Source organism: Periophthalmus magnuspinnatus, chromosome 16 (assembly GCF_009829125.3).
Source record: "Periophthalmus magnuspinnatus isolate fPerMag1 chromosome 16, fPerMag1.2.pri, whole genome shotgun sequence".
Lineage (NCBI taxonomy): Eukaryota > Metazoa > Chordata > Actinopteri > Gobiiformes > Gobiidae > Periophthalmus > Periophthalmus magnuspinnatus.
In genome coordinates this window covers 23,297,659-23,324,940 of record NC_047141.1, presented here as the reverse complement: position 1 = coordinate 23,324,940, position 27,282 = coordinate 23,297,659, and the positions used below count along the sequence as shown (strand labels likewise).

Genomic DNA, 27,282 nt, shown 5'->3' with positions numbered 1-27,282 from the left:
TCACTAATGGCATGTTTGTACTCCAAATAACAATTATTAAAATACTCATTCATTATTTATTCTTAGTTAGTCTGCCTTATTCTAATTAGTTTGATTATTTCAGCACATCTGTATCTTTGATGTTGATTAGTGGCCAGTTCTAAGAGAAAAGTCTGTTTATAATTGGTAAACTTTTTAAACTGACAGCTAATATTTTGAGTACATTTACAAACTCCTGTCTTTTCTAGGTCGAGCCATCAAACATGTCAAAGAGTCGATCTTCACCACAGAGGCTGGGGCCAGAAAGGGCGTTCCTAAGGTTTTAGTGGTTCTCACGGATGGACGCTCCCAGGATGATGTCAACAAAGTGTCAAAAGAGATGCAGATGGAGGGTAGGCAGTTTGTGTGTGTTGTTTTACTCCTAGCCCTGTCATGATAACACATTAATGTTATAAATTGCTACTGAAAATAACATGATAAAAATAATAACAAAGATCACTATATGCCACTTACACAATATAAACTCAAAATCGGATAATTCCACTAAAACCCTTTCTGACTGAACCAAATTGCAAATAAACATGAGATGCAATAAATAAAAAGCATTATGAAACACTTCAATAATAAGCCATCAGTATGTTAATGATATAACCTGCTACAGCTCAAATGTAACCAAACTATTAAAAAGGAGAAATCAGCCCAACAATATTGATCATCTATCATTAATTGAATTATTAGTAGAAGTTTTAGCAATATTTTCACAATGGACCAACAATGTGCTAAAATGTGCCTATAAATGTCTTGGTTGAGGTTCAGCTATTCCACAAAATGTGAATGGACCATGAAATGAAGCACAAAAGGGTAGAAATATCACTATGTGCCCTCTTTTTGTGATCACATTTATTTTATAGACCATATTGTGATATTACCAATTTCTCAATATATCTCCTACTTCTGTTTAACTGGCCTATTACCAGCTCAGATATTCTTGTTTTGCCTGGTTTTCACAATATTTCATAAAAACTTTCAGGATATATCATCTTTGCTATTGGTTTTGCGGATGCTGACTACGGTGAGCTGGTGAATATTGCCAGTAAACCCAGTGATAGACATGTCTTCTTTGTGGACGACTTGGACGCTGTGAAAAAAATAGAAGAACAGCTTATAACATTCGTCTGTGAAGCTGCTACTGCCAGTAAGTAACCTGACATTTTCAGAGAGACAGATGGAAAATAAAACGACTTCAAGCTGAAAAAACTCCCTGTATGAAAGAAGAGTGACTGTACAAAAAAGTTATTTACATCATGAACAAAAAACTTTCGTCCTACTTTTCAGCCTGTCCGTCAGTTTTGATGAGTGGAAACACGTTGGCAGGTAAGGTGCACCAAGAACAAAGAATTAGCTACACAGGTTGTTCAAAGCCTCATATATCTGTCTTTTCTTATAAGACACTTTTATTAAAGAAATTCTGTTCATTTTTTATGAAGGTTTCCGTATGATGGAGAAGTTCAGTTTGGTGGAGAAAGAGTACAGCACAATCCCTGGTGTTTCGCTAGAGCCAGGGTCATTCAACAGCTTTCCTTGTTACCACTTGCACGGAGACGCACTAGTGTCCCAACCAACTAAGTGAGTAACACTGTATGCTTAAGCTGAACGATATAGACAATACAGGACAGGTACAGGTACATTAGGTTAAAGTAGGGCACATTCAGAATCGTTTATCAAATGTAAAGGTCATTATAAATACAATTTTAAATATTAGTCATAGCAATAAAAAATATACAAAAACTGGTATTGGTTTAGTACTAGATGGCCATTGGAGCAGGTATTGATACTGAAAAAATCACATAAATAAACAGTATTGTAGCTGCAATGTTTTGGTTTGAACTGCTTTGAACTGTAATTCTTCAGCCTCTGACAAGCACCTTAAAAGTTAAAGAAAAAGCCGAGGTGCTGAAAAGTAAAAACACAGAACAAGAAAGGGCCCTGAAAGACAGTTGTAACTTTAACTGCTCTATATGTGTCACAAGTACTTTGAAAATCTCTGAAGAAGGATTTGATACATGTCTCAACACTTTTGCTTTGTTGTACACAAGGTATCTCCACCCTGAAGGACTACCCTCTGACTACACCATTTCTATGATGCTCCGACTGCTGCCTGAGACCCCACAAGAGCCATTTGCATTATGGGAAATTCTGGATAAAAGCAATGACCCATTGGTTGGAGTCATTCTTGACAGTGAGTTTAGTTTTATTCTGTCTATCAATGAAAATGTTATGCTATAATTCTAGTTGTTTACTCTTGTTGCTTGGAATATTATGTTGACTTGTCAATAACAAGGTTGACATAAAACATAATTTTTGGGGTGACACTGGCTCAGTGGTTACTCATCCCTCGACTCAAAGGTTGAAGTTGATTCTCGCTTGGACCAAGTTCTGTTGTTGTGTTCCTAGACAAGACACTTTGCCCACCTTGCCTAGTATGAATAATAATACTTTTGATCTATATAGTGCTTTTGTAAACACTCAAAAATGCTGAAAGTTGTGTGAGTAATTGGTGGTGGTCAGGGGCTTATAGCACAGATTGGCAGCCTTTCTTCCATCAGTCTGCCCCAGCTGGGGCTACTATGAAGAGTGAATGAATAAGGCATTGTAAAGCACTTTGGGTGTTTTGAAAGGTGTTTTAGCCAGTGAATTATTATTATTATTATTATTATTATTATTATTATTATTATTATTATTATTATTATTATTATTACATGAAAATACAAATCATGGGCATTTAATTGTGTTGCTGTTATGTCCATTTTCAAATTTCTGCTGAAAACCTTATAATATTTTTTTGTGCCCAGATGCAGGAAAAACATTAACTTTCTTTAACCATGACTACAAAGGGGACTTCCAGACAGTCACATTTGAGGGAGTTGAAATAAAAAGAATCTTCCATGGAAGTTTTCATAAGGTGAGTTTTATCATTTACTGCTGATTAATCCTTAATGAATGAACTATGCTGGCTGTGTATTTACTATCCCATGTATTTCATACTGCAAAGATTTGTTGGTTTGTACTGAATTTATTGGAAGGTGACAACTATTAAAATCTGCACCTCTTAGCTTTTTATTTTCATATTATTAGTTTGTGCTTAGTAAGTTGTTTGGCTGTTATCTGAATGACTAGTAAAAGTTGTCATCTGCTGAAGGTGTATAAATAGACAAAAATCCATGAATGTTGAATTTAAAGCCATCTTGTTTATTTGCTTTCAATTTAAATCCAAATGCAACAATGATTTCCCAAACGCCATTTCATTTTTTCAGTGTTATAAAACTCCTCTGTGCTGTCCATCACCTCCAGTGTTTTTGTCTGTTGTTTTGTCCATTTTATAACAATGTTGAAAGACACGCGGCCTGTCAGCGTCAGGAAGTGTACATCTCTGTTTAGACGAGATGACTGTAAATTGATTTGTGGCTGTTTGTTGTGCAAAGATTTCCATATGAAAACATCTCATGAGAGGAGAATGCTCAGTGAAGCACATTGGAGCGGCAGCTACAGGTGAAGGTGGAGAGGAGGAGAAGAACATTGGTTTGAAACATAACAGAATCGCCAGCAGGAATACAATTACTGGATACCCTTGACCAATGTACACAGAGCACTTTCACGCTAGATAACGACATACACATTAATAATGTATATACTTCTCTCTTGTGTGTTTTTACTCCAGCATTTGGACTTCTTTATACCTTATGAGGAAACCATCACCACCACAATTTATTGCATTGTATTAGAAGTTTTAGATCCAACATGAACTGAATTGACAAAAATCTAATGGGTTTTAAACCATCTTTCACATTTTTTTGTATAAATAGCTATGTTATTTCAAGTTTAAGTTACATTTAATCACTTGGTCACTGTAGGGATATTTGTCCTCTGCATTTGACCCATCCTTCAATGCTGCTGGGGCAACCTGTCAAGAGCAGTAGGCCCCTCAGTGCAGTCCCCAGGGACCCATCTCCTAATCAAGCTAGGCTTGGCCACCTTAGCTGGAGGATTTGACCTATTGCACATGTTTTATGCTTATGGGGAAAACCCGTACATGGGTAGAAACATGCAAACTTCTCACCTGTTTGCCCCACGTTGCCTGGGAGTTGAACTTGGGACATTCTCTATGTGAGGCAAAAGTGTTATCCACTCATACACCAGGCATGTTTGTTACTCTGAGACATTACATTGTGCTGAGATGTGGCTTGTTTGTACTAGGATTGTAGAATGCAAGCTGGATTGTTTATTGTAAGTTTTGAACTATTATTTAAAATCTTAAGTAATTGCTATAAATCTGAATTGCCCCAAGCATGGCAGTCCACGGGACACAAATTCACCCAGTACATGAAATTCAATAATGCAAATTCAAATGCACTCCATCCTCACATTGGATCAGGCAGAAAGTGCAGAGTCGACAGAAACGCTGATAGCTTCGTGTATTTGAACCCACATCACCTCACAAAGCGTGTTTAAAAAGTGCCATAACAATCCAAGTGTGAGCTGAGAGTGTGCCAGTTTTCTAGATTCACTATGAAATCATTAGTGTTGACTTCACCCCAGGTGGTGATTCATCAAACTCCTCATATTTTATATTTGTTTTACAGTTTCTGGTGTCCTCCTTTGCTCTCCATATACTGTCCTCCTTTGTTCACAAGAGACAAGACAAGAGAGTTGTTATCTGACATGTGAAAGTCTGTGATGCATAGAGCTGTCCAAAATGTCCATTTGAGATTATTCTCTAATGCAAAAAAAAAACAAAACATGAATAATTCCATAGGCCTTTGTCATTTGCTTTGTTTTGACATTTCCTTTTGCAGATAACATGAGGCAGATAGCTCACTTGTTGCCACAATTGTTGTGTTTTTTTTTCCACTTTCGTGAGAATATAGCCCAAATGCTTCACAACAAAGATACAGCAGCGCTGTCATTGGTCTGTAAAATAAAGTGTAATATGTGTTATAATTGAGAGATGATAAGAAAAAATATTTGAATACAGAAAAAAGTTGGAACACTTGACGTGCATAAATTAAGTGCATTCGTAGTTTAAAGATGTGTGACCTTAATTTTTGATTGAAGATTATTATTATTATTATTTATTTAATTTTTTTTCCAAGTAGTAATTTCCTATTTCTTTTATTTTGTGTTTTTAACAGATCCTTGAAATTGAATGCTAGCCTGTTATCTAAAAAGTTATCTAAAGAGGATAGAACAAAAACAAACTGAACATTTAAATCAAGGTTTCTGAAGCAAGTGTAATCTTTGTGCTCACACTGTATGCCTTTATATAGCACCAAGAGCTTTTACATTGGGGATGGAGCAGGTGCAGCGCTTACCAATAGGGTCCTGTACAAAATAGAAGACCTTATTAGTTAATACCTAATATATGTGTAGTAGTGCATACTGTGTCATTGTTCTATATGTGCTTTCTTGAGTAATGTTTTCATTTTAGTTTACTGTTCAACTTTATTCGTATTTTGTGAATCACCTACATTTTATGGTATCAGTATTAAACAAATGGAGGGTTCATGGGTTGTTCTCAGTGTTACAAAAATAAAACTAAATACACGTATCAGCTACCAACAAGCAATAACATCTCTATGGACAAGTAGTGTACCCTCCTTTAGGCCAAGTTACAGGTCAGCTCTGTGGAGAAGCAAGCCCACTCCCAGTAAGGATGGATGTTGTTGAAGGTTTTTCCAGGCAATTAAAAAAAACAAAAAACTGTAATGACAATTCTTTCGTGTTATTCAATCTTTTCAATGACACGATTGGGCTTTACATGCAGCCATGATAAAAAAATTAAAAAAATTCTTTGATGTGTTTATAATTGGATGGGTGTCAAGGTAAAGTCATACTTTTGTTTTAATGAGATTCATCATTTCTCTCTTGCAGCTCCATGTTATTGTGAGCAAGACGTCTGTAAAGGTAGTCCTAGATTGTTCATTGATCGGTGAGAAACCAGTGAATGCCGCGGGTAACATCACCACAGATGGAGTGGAGGTCCTGGGACGTTTGGTCAGATCTCGAGGAAGACGGGACAGCTCTGCTCCGGTCAGTATCAACTTTCAACTTTCACGATAATGAAACAATTTATCATTCAATTAAATGATGGATAGAACAATACTTTTGGGAGCAGTCTTGATTGTGATTGTTTCTATGCACTAGTGGACACCTTTTTGTTGTATTTTTTCTTTTTTTTTGTGGTGCAATAATATTTGAGAATTTCTAATCTATTCTATTCTATTTCTACTTCTATGATTCATTAAACACTAGCTAACTACTTAAGTGTTTCCTACTGCTAGTGCTTTTTATGTATTGCAGCTTACAGTAACTATTACTTACAATTACTCTTTCTTTACTGCGATTATCTTGCTTTATGGTTATGGTAAGTAGTTTTAGTATTATGTTAAAGGTCCTGTACTTCACTTTTGTTTCTTCTAGTTCAGGTAAATGCCTTTTACAGCATGCAGAGTTTTTCCTGTGACTATCATAGTGAGAAAAGGGACTAAGTGGGCGAGGCTAACAGGTCAGACTAAAAGTGTCCATTACTACTCATGGTGCAAAATTCTGTACAGTGTGTACCTTTAAGAATAAAGATTATTGGCTTGGTGCTTAATGTTTAAACCAAGGTGAAACAATAAGTTCAGTTCAAGTTAACTGATAATAATCAAGAAATGTTATGATCACTTTGTGGATGGGTGGGTGTGTGAACTATCATTGCCTGTGAAATAGCAGCTATAAATACCCCAAACCATTTAGTGAGTCACTTGGAGGAAGGTCTTTTTATTTATTAAAGTGGAAAGTGCTTAAGATATACTTTGCGAGCTCTGCTCCAGCAATTATGTCACACTCTCGGCACACTCTGGCACACGCAGGCAGGGAGCAGGTGAGGTGTCGTACTCTAAATTTATCAGCAGAAAAAAATGCAATATATTTAGTAGAAAAATGCATTAACAGCATAACATATAGCATTTTTTACATTTAAAAACAGGACTTTGTGTGGCCACTCTAATTTTGAATGCCAAATATGGTTTGTAATAAAGAATAGAGCTTTTAAACTATTTGTCCTATTTATACATTTTAATGTTAACTGGGTCAAACCCCAAACCAATCCCATTGGGACTATTTTAGGTCCAATTAGTTCCAGTTTGTCTTAGAGTGCCCAGCTTTTTAAGTCTGAGCCCTCCTGTGGCAGTGAGGGCATTAATTAAAGAATAAACTCACAGTGTCCTTTCAGACACAAATGCCACTCTGAGGATTCACTACTATCTCCTTTACAAAATGTTAATGTGAATTTTTTGTTTTGATGATTCAATTTTGACAAAATGAATGCTGAACAATTTCCAAAAATATATCTTATTGTGGTTATTCTGATTAATATTGAAATTATGGTTAGATTTGAGATTAATGTTAGCGAAGAATAGGATTAAATTCAAAGTTTGCAATTTAAACATGTTTATTTACTAAAATAGCAGTTGATAAACTAATACAAGAATGTGTATCAGAACATAGTATGGCATATTTTGTTGATTGCAATGGAAATTATGTTACTATTTCTATTTCTTTACGCTTTGATAACAGCACCCATTCCAAATGTAAGTTTTGTTCAATTCCTATAACTTGTAGCTGTAGATAAAATATTTATGTATGTGTGACTCTTTAGCTCCTATGGTGGTCAGAAACACACGTATCAAAGTAACAGTGGAGCACTTGTTTGGCAGTGACCTAATTTAAAGTCTGGTGTGGAGCCCATTACAGCTCAGCCTCCAGGACACTGTTTATTAGCTATCATTCGACTGCTGCTGCCTTTCTCCCTGAATATTTCAGCCCCTCATTAGAACTCATATAAGAAGCAGCTCTCTTTCTTATCAACAGTGGAGCAAAACAAAGCCTCTGGTTCCTAAAAGCTACAGTTGATAATTCATTTTTGTTTCATTTTAGCCACACATTTCTGACATGTTGCTGAGTTGTGGTTTTAATGTAATTGGTTTATGTGTGTTTGCAGTTTCAGCTCCAAATGTTTGACATCATCTGCAGCACGTCCTGGGCCAGCAGAGATAAGTGCTGTGAACTGCCAGCTTTGGTATAAACAATTCTTTCCTCCTTTAATGCAATGACATTACTACATTCACTAAGTGCCATTTTAAGACTTTTATCATGACCATTTTTTAAAGGGGCGCTGTGTAACTTTTCTACATTTCTACATTTCTCATATTTCTTTACAAGAAATATTATACTTTATGACATTAAACTAATAATTTACATGTGTCTTTGTTGTGAATAAATACCTTGAAAAAATGATCACCACTTGCTTGTTTCCATGGAGATAGATAAGTTTAATACCATGCTGTGGAGCATTTCAGGCAAGGGAATATACAAGCAGGTGGTGGACCCTTCCTCAGGAAAGTTACATAGAGCACCTTAAAAGTGCTAACTGTGGATAATAAAGAATAACTGCTTTATATTTTTGCTGATACAAGTGTGGAACTAAATGCACAACACAAGCATTTTTGTCCATCCAGCATCTGTATCTTTGCAGAGAGTTGAAGAGCACTGCCCCGCGATGCCTCATGCCTGCACCTGCTCTCAGGACAGTAAAGGACCCCCAGGGCCTACTGGACCACCTGTGAGTATCCACTCTAAGCCCATTTTGTGGTTAAATCTATAGCTGTCCCAAGTACACAGTAATATTGAATATGTATGCAGTTCTACTCTGTCTGGAAAATGTAGTAGTGGCACTTTACTTTACAGCACGGTAATACAATGGTAATTTGATTGAAATAGCATGATAAGTGAGATAACAAAAGATAAATGCAATTGGTCGCCCTATTTTCATATTTTTTACCAAGAAAGTACTACCCATATTTCCTGGCAATTTGCAGTCTTCATATTGGGTTAGGAGGATTGATTATATTATAAGAAATACCGCATAATATGTCCTGTTTCCATAATTACAATGTAATTATCATATGCTAAGTCCATTCTGTTATCACAATATTACTGTACTAGATTACAATGTACAATTGGGAAAAATTATAATAGTAGAATAAAATATCTCCAAAATATCTTGAGGAAATGAGATGTCTCGATGAATGATACCCTCCATAGATATAAGCATAATGGGTTATAGACATATTGAAGGGCACATTAGCGCTGTGTCCAGGCTCCACTCACACCATTACAGCAGAGCCAACGTTAGTGCAGCTACAGAGGAGACACTGCCACATTCTCGTCACGCAGCAGGTAAAAGCTGATAGAGGCTGACAGAAGAAACCAACTAAATGAGCTCATTTACCCACTGAGACTTGTGTCAGTTTTGTCTGTTCTGTTTCTCACTATCTCACACTTTTCCATTTGGGTTTCTCTCTGGCCTCTTCATTTATAGGCTTTCTCTGTCCGCCTCCTCATTGTTGTTGTCTAGAGCGAGATAGGGATGTGGATCAACAAAAGTGCTGTTGGAAAAGTAATTATACTGCAGTTTTACACGTAATTGGTACAAAATTATTCCCAGTTTTTGTTCTAGTTTTTTAATCTGTAGTTTGAAATTGTATTACTTTTCTCAGTAATAGTAAAATTGTAAAATAATTAACTATGTAAACCTTTACCGCATATATGAAGATATGAACAATCATTGAAGCTCTAACTGGTAAAAATCTAAAAGTGCAGGTTTATGTTGACAGTATGCCCTTCTTAGATTTTATTTTAATGTTGTTGACTTGTTTGAATGAAAATGCTGATCCTCTTGAATAGCAATCTCTCCTACCACGGAGTACAGAGCATCAGTCTGTGAAAACAAGACACGCTCTGCCCACTATTGACTTTTCTTAAACTGAAATGCATCTATACTCCCCTTTGTACAGAAAATTCCACCATTAATAATCACTGTTCATTTATTTGGCCATGTACACTGTTTTGTATGCATTCTTATATCTGGAATGTATTGTGTAAATTATGTATAAAGGCAGTCTATTGTATCCATTGCATCTATCGTGGTAGTGATGGGGACAGGTAAAATGTATATTGTTAAAATGCATTTTTTGTTGGAATACAGTATGTTCTTGGGTCTAGTCAGTAATAGAAATGATCAAGTTCAACATTTACCATTTAATCCATTTACCTTTCAGATATTTTATGGCAAAACACCACGTAATCAATAGAAAAAAAACAGTTTTGTGCCCTCCATCTTGGAGTACTACACATTTAAGAATCTGAAGACCAGCAAAAGACCATTTTTGTGGTTGTAATAAGGTTATATTTATCTATTTTCTACACTTATTTATTTTGATATAGAGTCAGCATTAACTTAAAAAAGTGCCCTGATGTAACACATAAATTGCTCATGTCCATGTGCATGTTTTTATAGATCTGACAAGTTAGTTCTTTTCAATCCCTTCCTATTTGTTTCTTCTCACATTTTCCCATGTTTTGAGCTTAAGTCTTGTCCCCTGAAGCAGAATATGGTAATGCAGAGACCACTGTTATGTTCAGGGACTCCCATATAAGAAAACACAGGATCTTAGGCCAATCTTTAACAGATGTGAAGGGCTTCTTCTTGTTTAAACCTTGAATGGGTCAGATGGAGTTTTCTATCATTTGTAAATAACACGGTGCAGAGTTCAAACCGTTAAGCAGATGAGAGTTGGCATTAGGGCCGAACAGTTTTGGAATAATATCTAAATACAAGGTGTTTTTTGACAAGCATTGTGATTAGATTTAGGATTGAAGATGTGATGGTACAATTATGTGCAATTACGTCCAAGGGCATTCACAGTTGAGAGAAGACTGAAATACGAACTGCTAAACTAAAACAAAACTCTCTCTCAAAACTGTGATATTAGCAAGTTTTGTGGAGGATATGGAGATGTTCTGATTTTGACCATTCAGTATGCATTTTCGATTAGATGCAATATATCTTGTAGCCCTCTTTGGCATCTTCTCTTATGTTTATTAAAAAGTCTGGTAACTGGGGTGATGATCTCTTTTTTGTGTAAACTTTATGGATTTTGGTATGTTTTTCAGGGTGGTCCTGGCATTAGGGGAGCCAGGGGAGACAGAGGAGAGCCAGGAGTGACGGTAAGTTCCCAGTGTTTTGATCTACTCGCTTTACAAAGTATCTCTTCTGCACATCTATTGTCCATAAGTCACAACAAAGCAGATATCTGTTTTCCCCCAGAGCTGTTTCATCTGTAGCCCACTCCATCGTTCATATCAACAATAGAGCAGCCCTAAGCCAAAGGAAATGGACACTATCCAAGCTCCTGTAGCCTATAGTTAGTTTTGGAGGAGGAGACACTACACATGGGTTTCTGAATGATGAAAAAAAATCAAGGCCGTTGTTATAGCAATTAACAATGAAAAGTCCTCAAAATGTTGCCTATAAACAAGAAACTGAAAGCCATGAATAGGGCTGGGTGATGCAGTAAAAAAATCTAATACACTATTCTGCACCTACTCCTTCTGTTGGTCTGTCTCTGTCCTCCTCTGATTGAGTGACAGGTGGATTTAACCAATCACATTCTAGTGTGAGCATCCAGAAAGAGTAAATGAGTTTAGTTATGTTTAGTGATCTGGGACTAGGCTGTACGAAAATTGCGATATGAAAAGTTTTAGCATCAATTTTCACCTGTTATTACTATATGTACCATAACAATTGAACAATGGTCCACAGTAATATTCATGATAGTTTTGAGAAAAAGAAATTATATGCAGAGCTGCTACTTAGTATAATGCTATTTATGTCAAACACATGTGTATTTTGACTAGGCTTGAGTGACAGTGCTTTCAGTGCAAAATGTATAGTGGGCCAAGCACAAGTAAAAACAGCTTACTTCTTATATATTTGACAATGAAGTGGCAAATGTACAATAAGGAACATGTGTGCTATATTTAAAGGATAATTTTGTTTTTGTGGAGAGATTTGATTTTCTGTCTCTGTAAGTGACACATCTATATATGAATTCCTGCCTTATGTTAGTGGTGTGAGCTGCGCACTTCACCCCTGCCAGTTCTGTAAGAATAGTTGGATTACCTCCTCACATGGGAGCAGCTTATGCATCAATTCAACCTTATACATCTTCACTAATCCATTTGAGCCTATTACTTATTTGAACTGACACATTAATACATATGGAACACTCTTTTGTTCATCCAGCCATCCCGGGTGGTTTCTCCTCCTATATTTTTGTGGGAGGTTTTGTGTATTTTTATTCCTGCTTTGATAGTGTTCTGTTCACACTGTTTCGATTGTTTTTGCAGATAATCCTTGCCTCAAAGCCAGTAATTGCACGGATAGACAGTAAAGCAATAAACATTGAGTCAAATAAGTGTTCCTCTGGCTTGTGCTACTGCTGAGTGAACAATATACAAAAGCCCGGTTCAGGAGCAGAGCACGTTTACAGGGGATTACATAATAAAAATGGACAGATGGACATATGTTTCTGGAGTCTATTATCAAAGCTATTATCAAAGTGTGCTACATGTTCTGGTGATTGTAATCTGGGTTTGTCACAGCAGTGTGTGGGAGAGCTGCTGCTGAGAAGAAGTACTCCATTCAGTAGAAGAGCTATGGTGGTTCCTCCTTAGTCTGTCAGCAAGCTGGATACTGGAATAAGAATATTGACACTAATAATAATCTGCTTCTTAAATTATCATGAACAAAAATGTCATCATATTAAATGTATCTATATGGTTAAAATTGAACATATCATTAATTAAATAGAGGCAACATTGTTACCATGTTAGAGCTATTATTCAGATAAGAATTGGTATTTACCTTACCTTTACCTTATTGGTATTTCCTTTCCATATATTTGCAAAAGTAAATTACTTTGGTGATCTCTGTTGTTTACAAAGTGCTTACTTTTCCAGGGACCACAGGGACCTGTCGGAGAGGGTGGACCCCCAGGACCCTCTGGACCCCCTGGCCCTCAAGGACCCAGCGGACTCTCTATTCATGGACCTCCGGTAAGATATGACAATCAGAGTCTTAAATATTTCCATTAACGCTTTATCCCTGTTTCTTAATTGTCATTATTTTTGAGTGTATCCAGATGACAAATATTGTTTTTTAAATGATATTACAGGGGCCAGTTGGTCAGAAAGGAGACATCGGTGAGGTTGGACCAGCTGGATCAATGGTGAGAGAGTGTTTATTGCCTTTGGTAGTGGTAAATGGTCACATTTTTATATATAGCGCTGTTCCATCTTCAAGGCACTCAAACCACTTATCAAGAAACCACTCACCCACTCACCCATTCACACACACATTCATACACTAGTGTACGCAGATACTGGGGGGTTAAGTGTCTTGCCCAAGGACACAACAGAAGAATTAATCTTTGGGTGTTGGAATCGCACTCGCAACCTGTGGGTCAATGGATCTGACTGCTCTGACCAATGATGTTACGTTCAGAGTGGGATTCAAACCAGCAACTTTCAGATCAGTGGGCAAATACTCTACCAACTGAGCTACTATTGCCCCTAAGTCTTTAACATTTGAGTGTCCAGCCAAAGTTCACACATCAGTTGAAGTTGGAGCAGATTGCCTGTTTTATTTTCAGCACACATCCAGAGCAGTATAATGCAATCATTGAAATGTGTGTGCGGTCATTACTTGTGTCGCTGTTATTGGGCAGTGGACCAATTAGAGGTAGTGCTGAATTAATTTAATAGTTTGCTTCAGGGAGCTCTGGTCATCATCATCTGTAAATGTGACTGTGTCCCAGAGCGAGTTTGTCTTTCATATGTCATTGAGTTTTGCTTCCTCTGAATAATTAGCCCAATATCAAGTTAGTTAATTATATTTTTGCAGTCTTGGTTGATTGACTTACAACAAAATTATGAACTAATACATTTGTAATTAACTTATCACATATTATTGAATTATCTAAACTAAACTTCAAATGCTCCTTTGGCTCGTTTTACACAGTGGGTCCCAGCAGATCGCAGTATCTGCCTCTCCGTTTGCTGCAGCGATAGTGCGGCTCTGTCCGGCAAATACTAGGGTTTTATCAGGTTTATGAGCTACAAGAAAACAGAAATGCCACCTTTATAATCTCTACACTGGGAGATATAATCTTTAGGAGTCACTATGGGATTTCATAAGTGCCTTGTGGTCTCAGTGGGCCTTTTATAGTGTATATTGTATTTGCCAGATAAATAATATAGGTAATACATTTTATAGAAAAACAACAAACTAGGATTTAAAGCTTCAACAGATTAGTTTTGTATCTAATATTGATAATGCATTAGTCTTGTATAGCAGTTTTCCAGACGCTCAGAGTTTGTTTGTGCACTGTTACATTCATTCCGTATTCAGTGGTAGCGTTAACATTTTTACGTTTTTAACAAGTTTGCTTTTGTATTTCTTGAACTATCCATGCACAAATTAAATCAATCGGTTTAATTGGTTTGATTATTAAACTGTCTTTAAACTGTCGTAGAGATTAAGAAGTTGCATTTGCACAAGTACAAAATGTCACATCATTGAACCAGCCCACAGCAAACTGCCACAACACCAATGCAGTCCTATCTGGCTCTTGGTGCTGCACGGCCCTATTAATAAAAGCTGGCAGAGCTGCCCTGTGCTGCTCTGTTACTGAGTAATAATGTGTTTGGTCAGATAGAGGAATATGAATGGCTGCCTGTGTGTGTTTTCAATAGGAGGCTCGCATGGAGAATATTGTAGCTTCCAGGGTCCTGTTGTAATATATGGCGGACCACAGAGAATATCACTGCTCTAAAACATCAATTACTCCTCACTCCCCTTGCCTCTCTGCCCCCTCTCTCTCCCTCTCACTTTTCTCATCTTCATTGCTGTAAATACAATGGACCCTGGTGATGTGGGCTCTAGCGGCTCTGTTCAAATGTGATGTTGTGAATACAGCGCTAATGAATACTGAAGTGTTTGTTTTACATCCGTCTTAATCCCAGTGGCTGTGTCACTGTCTCAGTGTAATCATTTATACTCAAACTAAAATATCAGCTTTTTGTAGGCACAAAGATAACACAAACACTTGTAATTGCAAATCCGGTTCATGCACTTTCAGTTTATAAGTTTTTAATTTGAAGATTAAAGGTTCACTATGTAACATTTCTGGTCGTGGACCTGCCATCTGCTTATCTCAAAAGAGATGTTATTGCTTTGGCGAGAAAGTTTTCATTAAATATATGTATCTCAATGGAGACAAGCAAGTGACACCACCAGATCACACTCAGATCTGTGCAGAGGCATCCCCCTCTTAGGGTATTTTTCTTAAGTTCATTTTTAGCAATGCATAATAAAAGTTAAAACACATATAGAGGAACCTTCCTGGTAAAGCAATACCATCTCCATCCACAGGTAGCAAGCCCTCACCATAAACTAACTTACTACATTTTTAATAAATGTGTGTGTGTGTGTGTGTAATCAAAGACTGTTTCCTTCAAAATATTTATAACTTTTACTATACTAATATCTGTGTGGTATAATGTCTGTGTGTACTGTGTGGCGCAAAAGCAGCAGCACATTACAGCATGTTGTAATTCATACAGCCATCTACTACAGCCTGCTCTTATAATTTGTGAACCTCTAACAGCTTTCTCTGTCATGTTTTATGAGCTAATCACTAGTTTTCAAGTGTAGGCATAAATTACCTCAACACTTAAACCATGACTCTATTTTGGATTCAACTGCATTTACCTCCGAGTGGTGAAAGAAAAGAATTAGAGCTCACACTCTACACTGCTACACCTACAGTGTGTGCACTGATGTCAAAATATTGCAGAAAAAAAAAGAAATATACAGTTAATAATAACATGTTTAAAGCTATAAACTCCTCTGTTGTTGTTTCAGTTTTACACCTGCTTGTGTGTGTTTTAGGGTGTCCCTGGAGGTCCCGGAACACCTGGACGAGATGGCCCACCAGGTCCAAGGGTAAGACAAATGAAAGAAGAATGGTCCTGCTAAGTGTAACTGGATGAAATTTTGTACACTACTACTAGTACAAATATCACTAACAACATAATATTAGATACAATAACACGGTGAAGGAGAGAGCCAAAATGCATTAAAGGTGACCACCTGTTCCTCTTTTGGTTTTGGTTTTCACGAAAGAGAATGCGGCACTTTTTCCACTGGTGCTCGGTATAATGTATAAACCATAGACTGTGTACATAAATTAACATAGCTAACCTGCGACCGCCGTGTTCCAAATAGGAAGTAAGCATAGGAGTGCTTTGGCCTCCATCAACTCTGGCTCCAATTCACTTTACATTGAAATATTATCACCCCTCTATCAGTAACTGCTGCAGTGAGCCTCGTGATTTTGGTCTTAAAATGTTTGTATTAACTCACTGTACATGATCCTAGGGTTTATTGTGCAACTTTGTCTGTAAATCAAGATATGAACATTAACAACAGACTAACCAGGTGCGAAAAGGGGCGTTACTTTCTATGCTATGATACTCGGCTCCAAACCGGCCCCTATAGCTGCAAGCCTCGATGAGCTTCATTTGACTGGAGCTGAACACTAAACATCACACTCACTTTGTCCATTTTTAATACAATCTGTGGTATAGACAGTAATAATTCTGTAAACAAATTTATATCAGTAGACTTTTCGTAAATGTTTTCTTAAATTGTAAAATGTGCCCAGTTTGTGGAGCAGCTGGTTGTAGTAGAAGCTATTTGTAAATATATTTTACAATGCCCAACTGTGCAGTAAATACCAAATCAGACTCGGGAGACACAGCCTGGACCGTGGGTGTGGGTAGGTTCAGTTCTGGCTTGGTCGATGATGAAATACAAAAATCCATCTGCAGTCCAACTGGAACAGGTGTCCTTACACTCATCTGCTTGTTTTTTCAATATCCTCACATCTTATTTGAAGGTGCATTGTGTAACCTTTTTGGTGGAGGGTCCGCCACCTGTTTGTCTCCATGGAGATGTGATTATTTTGTCTAAAATATTCTATAGTATAGCATTAAATTTACAGAATCTCTCCAATCAGGCAGATCAGCAATAAAAATATCTGTAAGAAAAATAAATAATAAAAAATTGCCAAATCGTGGAACATTCTTGGAAAACAATAGCATCAAGTAGATGGCTGATCCTGTAGCAGAAAAGGTCACATACTGCATCTTTGATATTCGCTTGGAGTTTGGTATAGTTAAAATCATTGTTCTATTGCTGGAGATCTTTTCCATCCAATTTTCTTCCTTTATTTTGGTTTCAGCTCATGTCGTATAAGCTGGTAAAAAGATGTGGTGAATTGTGTCACCAACACAACAGTGCTGTCTTCTGCCATCATTTTTAATTTGATGGTCATTATTTAGTGTTATGCAGCCAACTAAACTGTAATTATACACATAAAGGAGCTCTGATTACTCATTCAAAGTGCTGGAGTCACTTTTTGAGTATAATTTAGTTACAGCTGAGTATCTGCTCTCTGGACAAAGCCATCCCTCTCTCACAGTGGGTTAAAACGTCTCTAGAGGGTCTTTTTATGGTACTAATCTGACCAATCCTGCCTGTTTGTCCATATCAGGGTTTAGGTCATTCTGTAGTTGTATTAGGAAGCTAGTAATTATGCATTTATAATCAATTTACAATACCATTTCAATTTTTGCAAATAAACTGTTGAAAATTGGATGTACACCAAAGCTGTGTCCATGAACAGCTTGTATTCCTAAATATGTCTGAAACAACTGCATATAAAACTTGTAAAACTTATATGTATTATCGTTACAGTGGTATTAGCTTGCATTCGCAGTAGCGTGCATTAACCCTATGACTTATGGTAAATAGTTTATTTTTCTCTTGCCTTTAAAACAAAGCATTGTACTAACTGTATGCCTTGTCTGACCTTTATGGGAAGAAAGATGCTGATGCTATCACAATGTTAATGCAATGATTGCTTTATGAGCTCTGGGATAATGTTAACTGTAGACCAAAGATGATTATCTTCTACTTTTTGCTTTTTAGGGTCTTCCCGGTAATGTTGGACCACAGGGGCGACAAGGACCACCTGGACCATCTGTAAGTACTTGTTTTATTTTAGATTTAGTTGTTTCCTATGCTTGAAAGTTTAAGCACTTTGATGCATGGAGATGTTTTGTTTCTGTTTTAGGGACCCCCAGGAGCCCCAGGAGCTCCTGGCCCAGGGGGGTCTTCTGGTTCTCCTGGAGATCAAGGGCTTCCAGTAAGTTTTGATAACATCTGCATGAGTTTAAGGAAAAGTATAAGTGGATAATGACATAAAGAGGGGATAGACTGTTCAAAATGTATGCCTCTGGTTTTATTTATCTCTTATGTCCTCTCTCTATATGTCCAAATGAATTGAATAGGAGTTTATGTGCGGTATTAGATTAGTGGCATAATTTATAAGACGTCTTTCTAAAATGATTGAAAATACAAACTTATAAATTCCAAAGTTACAAGAAAAATGTGTGAAAGACAATAGACGAGCCACAGATGACACTTGTGGGGACATGTAATCTGTTCTTGGGTCAGCTCTTGTAGTCCAACAGCAAAGTTTGGCACTAAGACAGAGAGCTATAAATCACTGAAGAATCTCAGACAGACACAGATGTTTAGTTTCAGAAAAGGCAACAATACAGGAAGTGATGGCTACTAAAATGATGACTCACAAGAGACACATCCAAATGTTTCTCTCTGCACAGTAAAAACATCAATTTTTAAAGTTAAACATGCTTTAGTTAAGCAGTATTCTTAATATTAAAAGCCTAAAAGTAAGGTTTAACAATGGAACAAACATTATTCCACATGAAATAGGATTATGTATCAGAAGGTTGTTTTTTTCACTGTGATTGAGAGAATTAAATCTTCAGTTTGAAACTTAATTATATGAATGAGTTGAGTGCAAAAATTTAATGTGTATTTTTACATTAATGGCTTTATTTTTGTATGGGGTCTAGCACCTACTTGTCTCCAAGGAGATGTTAATACTTTGCCTGGAAGATTCCACAGTATAGCATGAAACTGATGATCTGTCTCCAAAGAGAATGTTCCAAAGTTTGGGTTTAACGTTCCATCTCCATGGAGTCATGCAGGTGGCGTGCCCAATGCTTTAATCTATCATTAATGGACCCCACAGGAAGAATAGCAATTGCTTAACTGCACTAATGGAGATCCACAATAAACATAAACCAAAATAGTAAAAAAAATTGTCAAGTGACAAAGTTAAAACCAAGAATTGTAGCTATTTTTATAATTTAGCATAGCTTCAAACTGCTGTATAATAGAATAACTCTTGATGCAGTGACTTTAAACATTTAATGTAATTAATTAATTAATGATTATTTCAGATGGCAAGTGATGGCCTCCACTCTCCACACAAAACTCAGTGGAACTGACTGTATAAATATGGTCCATGTTATCTTCCATTCTCACATGTGCTTTCATTGTAGTTTTATAGGATTTTCCCATGTCATTTTGATAAGAAATTGACATTTATGTGCCTAAAAAGATTAATGAAACTATAACAGAAACACAGAGGCAACCCAGACAGAAGACATTTACTGTAGAGAGACCTAGAAGTTACAACTGGCACAGACACAATTTCATCTCCAATGCAATATTCATGATAAGGTCAACTTAGAAACACAACAGTCCCGGTGTACTTCTTCAAACACTTCTACTTGAGCACACAGGCTTGTAGTGAATAGTCAAGGACATGTGCACCCAAGATAAACAGGAGCTCATTCAAAAGCTGTGAGTGCGTCAGGCCGATATATTTTTCATATCAGCACTTGCATTTGTGGTGCGGAAATATTTGTCTTTTATTTGCCTCGGTGTCTTATAGTCTGATATGCATTCATCGGGTTTATGCGCTTGGCAGGTTGGAGGCGTGCTATGGTCTGATATGCATCTAAAAGCTTTACTGCTGTACAACGTCAGAGTGCCAGGCTCCACAGTCTTTTCAAGGCACACAGATTTCATTAGTGAGGCAAAGGTGTTGAATTATCTAAAAGTAAAATCACATGGGGCAATATTGTCTGTCTAAATGCATTCTTTCACTGCCACTGTTGAGATGCAAGAGTATGGTACTGGTCTAAGTGGTATAATGAATGGCCTGGGGATATGAATTTTTTCTATGTACACAAACCTGTGAATTGAATTTCTCTTTGTGCTTTATGTCCTAGGGTCCTGTTGGTACCAAAGGTGATAAGGGAGAAAGAGTAAGTTGTTCCACTGCAGCCCTGTTTTTAACACATCAATGTTTTACTACTCTGTTTTGCACTGGAAATAATGTTACTGTGGCGGAAAAGGCTTTACAGTTTTGTTTTATTGAAGCTGCATCGCACTCAAGAGCACATTTGACGCATTTCATAGGCTTCATCTTTTTCCAATACAGGGTTATGGTTTAGATTCACTGTACAATATTTTGACACTAGTATCACACTAAAAGGTAAAGTATGAACTAATAGAAACTAAAGGTAAAGTAAATGGCTTTGAAATGCATATGGTTTTTACTTTGGTGGGATAGTGCCTGTGTATCATAGTTTTACATCAGTCAGTAGTTTGAAAAGACTGGATGAGAAATAATTTAAATTGAAAATACATTTTTTTTCCTCTCAGTTTAAACATGATAAAATAAGGGTATTGTCATATTTTATTTTATTTTTGGCAAAGAATAACTAGTTTTTCCCCCTGTTCATAGTATGGTGGCCAAGTAACAGTTATGGAATTATGTCTACTACCTACAACCAGGAAGTGAAATTATAAACTATTTAACAAGATTTTTTGTATAGTCATCAAATATATTTTAGTGAAATGGGCTGTCTGACTGATTTTAATGGAATTGGTTCATTTTCAGACTTCATTCAGCAATTTGTCCAGCGCTGGTCTGGTCGTTTTGTTCCTGTGGTTTTAAATGGGGAGTGAATCTGCAGTGTGTAATTTTCTAAGAGCTGTGTTTTGTTTCAGGGAGATGTTCAGTCTCAAGCAGCCATCCGTGCCATCGCCAGACAAGTGTGCGAACAACTCATCCAGAGTAAGTTTAATTCAAAAGCTTGCGTGCATTTGAGGTTCGAGGGCCAAATCCAGCTCACAGTGCTTCTAAGATGAAACCAGGGAGGGCTGGGCCTTTTCTGTGGTTGGCCCTAAGCTCTGGAACCCCTCCCCATGTCTGAACAGCCCCCATAGTGGAGTGCTCTAAACTTGTAACACTGCATTGTGTTGTGTGGTCTTCTGTTTCTTGTATTTATTTAATTTAATCATTGCTATGTTGGGTTTTTGCTTTTACTTGATTAAACCTGTTTGATTGTTTTAGGACTAATACGACCATGTATTCTTTGTTGTTGTTGGTTTTTCTCTGTGCAGCACTTTGGAAACTGCTTGTTCATAAAATGTGCTATATATAAAGTGGATTTGATTTGACCTTTATGTTGTGTTCTCTAATGTGCTTTGATCCATCCATTGTTTGAATCTAATTGTATTACCCACTATGTTCTCCCACAGGCCACTTGTCCCGGTATAACTCCATCCTGAACCAGATCCCCCAGTCCTCGGTGTCAGTGCGAACGGTTCCTGGACCTCCAGGAGAACCAGGCAGAAGAGGACCCCCGGGACCACAGGGAGAGCAGGGTCCGACCGGCAGGCCTGGTTTTCCCGGCACCAATGGACAGAATGGGCGACCAGGAGAGAGAGGTGAGGCACTGAAGTAATGCACCACCCAATTCTATCTAGAGAGGCCTGTCACAGTAATAACAATACAAATCGATGAAAATATGAGTTAAGTTTATTTTTGACAGAGTTTTTTATTGTTTTTGACACTAGTGGGGAACACCTAACTTTTGTACAAAAACATGTGAACTGATTTATTCATGGGTTTCAGGCATAAGGATTCCTTCCGGATTTGAAGGATTTGGCATGCAACAGTCCTCCACTGTGATAGCAATAACACAAAAAATATATCTTTTGAAAGGGGAAAGGTCCTCACAAAATCCTTCAGATTTTATTTGCCTGAAATAGATACTAACATGCTATTTATACTGTAAATTGTGTTTTAGTATTCTTCATATGCATTGTAGTGGTTGTGTTATTTAAGATACAGGTGCATTTAGGAAAAGATATTTCTGTAATCATGATGCCGTTACGTTATCATTTATCATTTTTATAGCAATTTCTTCACAAATATAACATACATTCAAATGTGTTATTGTGACGGCAGGTTGTTTTTCAAGAAGAGAATTTATCAAGATTTCAAACATAACATTTGTCTACACAGCACGTGTGTATTCAGCTAGATATTCATGTTGCTTGCAGGTTGATTGGCTCTGGCCTGCTCTGTGACCTCTTAGACAAACTTAGTTATATCTGAGCTCCCGGGAGGTCCAGTCCAGGCCAAAAGACAGTAAGCTCAATAGCCATGAGGTCATTCAGCCTTCAGAGCAGCTTTACAAGTCCTCATCGCAAAAACATGCAACCCACACGAAAGTATTGAGCTGCAGAAGACACAGAGGAAGGCAGAGAAATGTCCAGCGAGAGTCCAGACCTTTGATTCTCTTCTGTAACATTCATAATCTGCAGCTTCTGCTCAACCACAGACCCAACACACACATTTATTACATGTTTTATGGGTTGAGATGAAACCGCAGTGTGGAATCTGTGGAGTTTGTTTAACAATATTTGTTATTAATTCGGAATATTCAGAAATAAAATCTTTCTTGACAAGAATACTGACTACTTCACCCTCTGGCAACTGATTTTATGTTAAATTATATAAATCGAAATGAATTGGTTTCATTTATTGAACAATTTAAACTGTTATTGTCAAAAGATTAATTTATGGCAGGTTCTTTTAACATGTCATTCCCAAAACAGGTCAAAATGTTGCTAGTTTGTGGTTACCAAGTACATAAAATACTGCATGAGGTCATTCATAATTACCCCATGAGTCACACTTTGGTTTATTATATGTTTGATCAGTCTTAATTGTATTTTCTTATGTTTAATGATATCCATACAGTTTGACAGAGCATTTATACTAATGTTTTAATGTTTTAATGTGTAATGTGCGCAGGTCCAGCTGGAGAGAAAGGAGATCGGGGAAATCCAGGTGTGGGCAACCAAGGCCCCCGAGGACCACCAGGACCCCCAGGTAAAACGTGCAAAACGAAAACACTCTAATAACATTTATATAAAGTGTACAAATGGTGTTTTAGCTGCTGTTGTTGTCTTACACAATTCTGAAGTGTTTTATTAAGTTGAAAAAAATGGCTTTCCTCATATTTCCAGAAGTCCAAGACCAAACGCATGTAACCAGTAATTTGATTTCATCTGCAGAATTGACATGCACTAAAGCTTGTACTCTGTCAAAGCAAAGCCAGCCAAGCCTGTGGACCATGAATATAAGCCTCTGTATTGATTTCCCTGTGTGCAGTCCAGAGAAGGTTGTGCTATGAAAATATGTTGAGTTTTTCTCTTTACGGTTATGTAATCAATACTCACACAAGCTGATACCACTCCCCGGAAACTTCTTGTTGATCAAATAACAGATAAAAGAAATACTAGAGTTCAATATTTGAGAAAGTTAATGTGTTTTGAGAAAGGCCCTGTGCTACTGGCTTTACCTGTGGTTTTCTTCTGGAATAGGAATAATACTTGGCAACTAAATTAGCTCCAAAATATTGATTTGGTATTTGTGTCAAGTGTCCTGAAGGGGCTGCTCCTCCTGAGGACATAGAAAAGAAAAACCTTTCAGCTGAATTTGACCTGAAAACTCGTGTTCTGTGTGCACCGTAAAATCAGCCACCATTCTTCCCTTTATCTAAAAATGACACAGACCACTGCTTATCTTTTTCCCCCATATTTTTTAGGCCTAGCTGATAGGAGTTTCAGATAAGAGCAATGATCCAAATTTATTTTTAGACCTGTGATTCCTTCCCAATTTCCTTCAGTATAAGTCATTGTATTATCTAAATAATTCAGCTATCATAAATACTCCTCTTACAGGTGTGCCAGGAGAAGGGCGAACAGGCAGCCAAGGCCCCACAGGTCGCCCCGGCAGCCCAGGGAGCCCTGGTCGTCCAGGAAACCCAGGCAGTCCGGGTCAGGCTGGACCCCCGGGATACTGTGACCCGAATGCCTGTATGGGCTACAATGTTGGAGGTGAGTATTAGGAGGACGTATTAACCAATGTGGGCTTTGATGGAAAATGTGGTCAACGTCTGAGAAATTTGGTAAGGAGTGCTGATTTTTGTTCCCAGAAGCTGAATAAAACTAAATATTATGTCTATGTTTTTCCAGATTAAAAATATAGTAGAATATCCAGTCATAACATGTCCAGAGATCACATAAGGCTGTTGTTATGTAAGTAAGCAGTAGAGCAAAAAAACTACCAGTCTCTTAAATGTATTATAATCCTATTGTCGACAAATGGAGAACTGGAAGAAAACAGGATTTTAGGGTTGTCCTATCATAGTTTCACAGATTTAAATGAACAATTATATTAAGACTGTCATGACTGTTAAATCGCCAAGAAGATCATTTTGAAGGAGTTTAGAATGCACCACATTTCGTGACATGCTGCAGATAGAAGCAGATAGAAAGCTGAAGAACAATTGTATTTACTATAAACAGAGAAAAACACACATATTTATGGCTTGGCTGTGATGGTGCCTCTCTGGCCACTTAAAAGGAAGCGTTCAATAGAAAACAGAGCATGGGTAGAACAGTGTGGCTGCGGTGTTGTGTTGGGAAGTGTTACTTATAATGTGAGTGCCACTGCAGATGTGGGTAATATGTCTCCATGTTTTGCTCACAAGGCACGTTTCTCATTGAAGGATGGTTTTAGTTTTCTGCTTTCTTCAGTGCAGAGTGGAACTAAAATCCAATACATTTTAGCCACATTTGGTATTTCTGAATATTGTAACGATGCACCCACAAGTTATGATTCAATGAAAGTTGAATTTGATTTGTGGTTTATTTTGTGTGTTTTTATAATTTTATTTGTTGTGCTAATCTATATATTTACTATTCTGAACCAATTAACTGTGCATTGTCACTACTAATACTCAGAGGTGGGTAAAGTTGGCAACAATATTACATAGTAGTTCTAAGATATTATTCATGTAATTGGAAGAGTAAGCGTTTAACTCTGCACATAACATCTGATTTATTATATAAGTAATTGAAAGAACAAAATGATAAATGAAGCACAAAACCTGGTGTTTTCAAAGGATTAGACTACAAATTAGAAAATTAGAAATTAGAAAAACAAAATTATATCTGAAGGAGCAGTGTAAGAAAAACAAATGATTTTTTTGTGTATTGTCAGCATAAAATGTTTGTCACTTTTAGACTTACTTATAGTGGAGTAACCAAAACTTTTAGTCAAGAAAAAGTGCTACTATGCCGTAAAATATATTTCTCAAATAGGAGAAAAATATTGGGTCTAAAAGCATCTCAAAGAAGAACACTTTTATTAGAAGGTTTACTCAAGTAAATGTAACTGAGAACTACCCACCTCTGCTTTATACTGCATCATACTATATTACATTTGCAATGTATGGGTTGAAATTGGGTACATTAACATTTCCTTCCTCTTTCCTTTGCTCCATCTCCGTCTCTGTGACTCAGGTCAACAGGACTATGGGAATGATTACTGAGAACAACAGTAGCCCTGTCCACCTCGTGTGCTCCTCTCCTCCACCCTCCCTCTGTAAATATGACTGAAAACTGAGGAAATGGACAGACTTTTGCATTCCCTCAAGGGGTCCATATTTCATGGGATGGGTAATTACTCCTGACCCTGGTGCTTAACCTCTAATCCCTGCAGCAACTCTGTTCACGGGAGACATCTTCAAATTATTCTCATTGTTTAAGCTTCCTTTGCATAAAAACAAGAGGTTTTTATGCAATATATTAAGACACAACATTTGTATGTGTCTATTCAAGTTGCAGTTTTTGCTCTATGTTTGACTACCTTTTGTTGCATGTTTGCTGCCATGTTTCTACTGAAATCCAGAACTTTTTTTGGTTTGTTGATCTTACTTTGTATGACAGCCTCTAAGACAAAAAAGGATAAGCTCACTCGCTTTCCCCCAAGTGTGAACCACTCCCCACAATGCCTCAGTGATAATCATTGTGGCTGATCACAGTGCCATCTGTCAACAAATACAGAAATACACACTGCTTCACTGGAGCCTTCCCATGTTTGAGGCTTACAGCTATTTGCAGTTAATCTCATCTTTCAGAGCTTAATGAATTGACTAAATATTGATGCTGATTAGCTTAATTTGTTATCTGTAAATCGAAGGCGCTGTCTTCATGTGACCCAGTTGTGAGCTTGCAGTAATAAAATGCGGCTTCATTAACCTACTTCTCAACTAACATAATCTTATGGATGCTATCAGGGGGCTCAAATCTGCTTATGTATAGTCCCAGACCACACTTTTTAACTATTAAATAGGCAAGATAAGAGACAGTTTAAGACCAGAGCTAATGATTCAAATCTAGTGCATTCTTTTACATCCTACCTATTATTCTGTAAACAAAAACACAACTCCTTGCTGCTTAACCCTGAAGTGCATATGACAGGTTTCCATTGTTTTCTAATTATAACTTGGTTTTGTGTGATGGTACCTCTGGTAAATATTTATCATCATTTTATATCAGTCAAGTGGCAGATTGTGTAGAAAAGTAAAAAATATATATATATAATTTAATGACAGAATGACAAATTACAGGAAGCAGTAGATGTGACATATGCATTAATTGAATACACCAAAATGGTTAAACTAGGAAAAAGCAGCTTAAATTGTGTGTTGAATCTTAAATAATTATCTTAACTACATTTTAATGAAATGAGTAACCTAATCTGTTACATGCACTTGGAAGTTTGCATTTTGTTTGACTGCTCTTTTGACTACCATATCAATCATCTGACCCAATTCCCATGAAATCAGTCCAACAGCTGCCTCATGGTGGCTACCAACCCTACAACCAGCTCTACAACCAGCCCTACAACCCTGCAGTGGTGGGTTACAACAATGACCAGGGTGAAGAGGAGGAAGAGGAGGAGCAGGACCCCTATTATCGCGTATACCCTCCTCAGTATTACCCACAACAGCATCGGGCTCCTCCTCAGGCATACCACTCCAGCCCCACCCACTCAGAGGACGTGGAGCTGAGGTCGCCTGGGGTGGTCCGGAGGTTTTCACGGGATGTTGGGAAACAGGACAACAGCGATGTGGAGGTAATGGAGGAGAGCGATGAGCAAGGATTCAAAAGAGAAGTATAGACTCGCTTAAATGCATGAGGAC

General features: G+C 37.3%; 1 protein-coding gene across 2 annotated transcripts in view; it reads left to right on the top strand.

The window, feature by feature from the left end:
- The window catches only part of col14a1a (collagen, type XIV, alpha 1a), a 79,991-nt gene extending 53,299 nt beyond the window's left edge, over window positions 1-26,692 (top strand). Inside the window, exons 27-47 of one of the 2 annotated variants that reach the window (XM_055227798.1) lie at window positions 228-371; window positions 1,010-1,174; window positions 1,315-1,353; window positions 1,467-1,605; window positions 2,076-2,218; window positions 2,832-2,941; window positions 5,908-6,066; window positions 8,021-8,098; window positions 8,555-8,641; window positions 11,035-11,088; window positions 12,883-12,978; window positions 13,098-13,151; window positions 15,875-15,928; window positions 17,978-18,031; window positions 18,123-18,194; window positions 20,158-20,193; window positions 20,942-21,008; window positions 21,476-21,664; window positions 23,040-23,117; window positions 23,972-24,127; window positions 25,598-26,692. In XM_055227798.1, the coding sequence (XP_055083773.1) occupies window positions 228-371; window positions 1,010-1,174; window positions 1,315-1,353; window positions 1,467-1,605; window positions 2,076-2,218; window positions 2,832-2,941; window positions 5,908-6,066; window positions 8,021-8,098; window positions 8,555-8,641; window positions 11,035-11,088; window positions 12,883-12,978; window positions 13,098-13,151; window positions 15,875-15,928; window positions 17,978-18,031; window positions 18,123-18,194; window positions 20,158-20,193; window positions 20,942-21,008; window positions 21,476-21,664; window positions 23,040-23,117; window positions 23,972-24,127; window positions 25,598-25,626 (2,003 nt within the window). In that variant the 3' untranslated portion in view covers window positions 25,627-26,692. The remainder of the gene's footprint in view (window positions 1-227; window positions 372-1,009; window positions 1,175-1,314; window positions 1,354-1,466; window positions 1,606-2,075; window positions 2,219-2,831; window positions 2,942-5,907; window positions 6,067-8,020; window positions 8,099-8,554; window positions 8,642-11,034; window positions 11,089-12,882; window positions 12,979-13,097; window positions 13,152-15,874; window positions 15,929-17,977; window positions 18,032-18,122; window positions 18,195-20,157; window positions 20,194-20,941; window positions 21,009-21,475; window positions 21,665-23,039; window positions 23,118-23,971; window positions 24,128-25,597) is intronic. The other variant, XM_055227797.1, reaches the window with a different exon arrangement.
- Window positions 26,693-27,282: the final 590 nt, after the last annotated feature.